Raw genomic sequence first — 2,109 nt, forward strand, 5'->3', positions numbered from 1 at the left:
GACGAGGCGCGCTGGGCCTCGCGCGGCCCGCCCTCGCAGGCGCACGCCGTCCGCGGCGTCGCCCTGCACCACCTCGCCGCCGCCAGTAAGGTGAGACACCGGCCGCGGCGCGAACCCCCCCCGCCCTCTCCCACCACCCCGACCGCGTTGTCATGACTCTCGCCGGCGTGCGACAGGGGGCGGCCGCGTCGGATGAGGCGTCCAGCGAGGAGGACCCCGAGGCGTCTTACGTCGCCCTCCGCAGGGGAGTCGAGAGACTCGGCGCCGACTGTGCGCTGCGAAACCGCAAGAACACACACTACAAGAAGCACTACATCGTGGAGGTGAACACTTTTTTTTTTTTTTTGCTTTCATAAAAGCTCGAACATGCTAAGAATTGCAAAATAATCATCTATTTAGCAAAGTGCGGTGGCGCCAACTCACAGAGTCGGGCAAAAATGAGTGACTTTGGCGGGCCTGCCCCTTTTCAATGTGCTTCTTCTGCACCAGGACGTTCCCAAGTCGGGCACCAGCTGCAGCTCCCGGTGCTCCAGCCTGAGGACTCCGGACTCGGAGAGCACTCGGCACGAGTCGGAGACGGAGGACCTGCTGTGGGAGGACTTCTTGCACTGCGCCGAGTGCAGGTCGTCCTGCACCTCGGAGACGGGTTAGAGAGTCACGAGATCGACCCGATTCCTCGCACGGCGCCTCATTGCGAGACTTGTGCTTGACAGACGGAGAAGGAGGAGGCGCGCCCGTGTGCCCCCCTACCAAGAAGGAGTACAGAGATGACCCTTTCCATCAGGTCAGCCAACACAAGACGCGGTCGGGTTATTGTGCGTTTGTCCTGGTGAAAAATCAATCAATCGATCGATCGATCACGGCCATTTTCTATCCTCAGGGCCACGCCCCCTTAGATTAAAAACATATATATATGACACAGTGCAACATGTTTTTTTTTGTTGATTTTTTTTTTTTTTTAATACACAAAAAAATATACAAAAAGACCAAATCATTGTTGAAAAAAAACCTGCACCCCGTCCGCAGTGGTGGCGGCCCTCCTCTACGCGACCGTGCCGCAGCCTCACGGGATCCCCGCCACCGAGGTGTTCGGCGCCATCTGGCTCATGCTGCTGCTGGGCACCGTCCACTGTCAGATCGTCTCCACGCGGACGCCCAAGCCGGCCTCCGGCATCGGCGGCAAGAGACGCAGGTGACGAAACGTTTGATGATAGAATAGCTTCTTTTCATTTGCGGCGGCGGCAGGATTCTCTCAATGCCTTTTGGACATTGCTTCAAATTGAGATTTTGGTTTTTATACCAAATTGTCAATCTTTTCACCGCTGTTAACATTGTAATTGATTATCGTTGTCTTTATGACGAAGGCAAATGTTTTCTGCGTGCTTTGGGAGTGTTTGTGCTTTCACTTGAGCAATGCGCGTGGGTTTGAAGTTTCTCCACTCGCAGGCGGGATCATCGAATGCCGTCAACTGAAAGGTCCCATTCATCCCAACGGGCTTCCCCCCCCCGTCTCTTATTCAGTAGTTTGATTCATAGAGAACAAGAAAAGCTCACGGGATGATGGCAGACACAATCGGGTTCGTGCGCGAGGCTCCCGCCACCAGGCGGCCACTAAGTGTGTCTCTACTCTCTCTTCTTCTTTCCCGAGCGAAGGAAGTTGAGGAAGGCCTCTCAGATGGAGGTGCATAGGGAAGGCGACGGCTCTAGCACGACCGATAACACGCAGGAGGGCGTGGCGCACTCCTACTCGGCCTGCGCCACAAACAGCCTGGGCACTCTCTTCCACGATTTCTGGCATGATCTTTGTAAAGCTGGGTGTGTATTTCCCTTCCTCCTTCTTTTTCGGAGTGGCCAACGGGAGGCATTTTTGCTCCGCTCGTCCTCATCCTTGCGTGACTCGGTCGAAGAAGAAATTGTCAGTCGATCAACATCCGATTTGCAGGTCCAAGAAGTCCAAGCTGTCCATCGACAAGTCGACCGAAACGGACAACGGCTACGTGTCGCTGGACGGCCGCGTGACCAACCGCAGCAGCGAGGACGGCCTGCAGCTGCGCCGCGAGCAACGCTGCGAACTCTTGAACCGCCTCGACGAGGCGCGCTGGGCCTCGC

General features: G+C 56.2%; 1 protein-coding gene and 1 long non-coding RNA gene across 2 annotated transcripts in view; both read left to right on the forward strand.

Moving 5' to 3' along the window:
* LOC109530063 (putative homeodomain transcription factor 2) overlaps positions 1–2,109 on the forward strand; it is a 26,416-nt gene that overhangs the window by 19,799 nt on the left and 4,508 nt on the right. Inside the window, exons 7-9 of the mRNA XM_019893585.1 lie at positions 1,027–1,192; positions 1,654–1,815; positions 1,943–2,102. Of these exons, the coding sequence (XP_019749144.1) occupies positions 1,027–1,192; positions 1,654–1,815; positions 1,943–2,102 (488 nt within the window). The remainder of the gene's footprint in view (positions 1–1,026; positions 1,193–1,653; positions 1,816–1,942; positions 2,103–2,109) is intronic.
* On the forward strand, positions 601–893 carry LOC109530072 (uncharacterized). The gene is made up of 3 exons (XR_002170946.1): positions 601–646; positions 714–784; positions 881–893. It is a non-coding gene; the product is annotated as an uncharacterized LOC109530072 (long non-coding RNA).

This window comes from Hippocampus comes, unplaced genomic scaffold (genome assembly GCF_001891065.2).
Source record: "Hippocampus comes isolate QL1 unplaced genomic scaffold, H_comes_QL1_v1.1 scaffold161, whole genome shotgun sequence".
In the NCBI taxonomy this organism is placed as follows: Eukaryota; Metazoa; Chordata; class Actinopteri; order Syngnathiformes; family Syngnathidae; genus Hippocampus; species Hippocampus comes.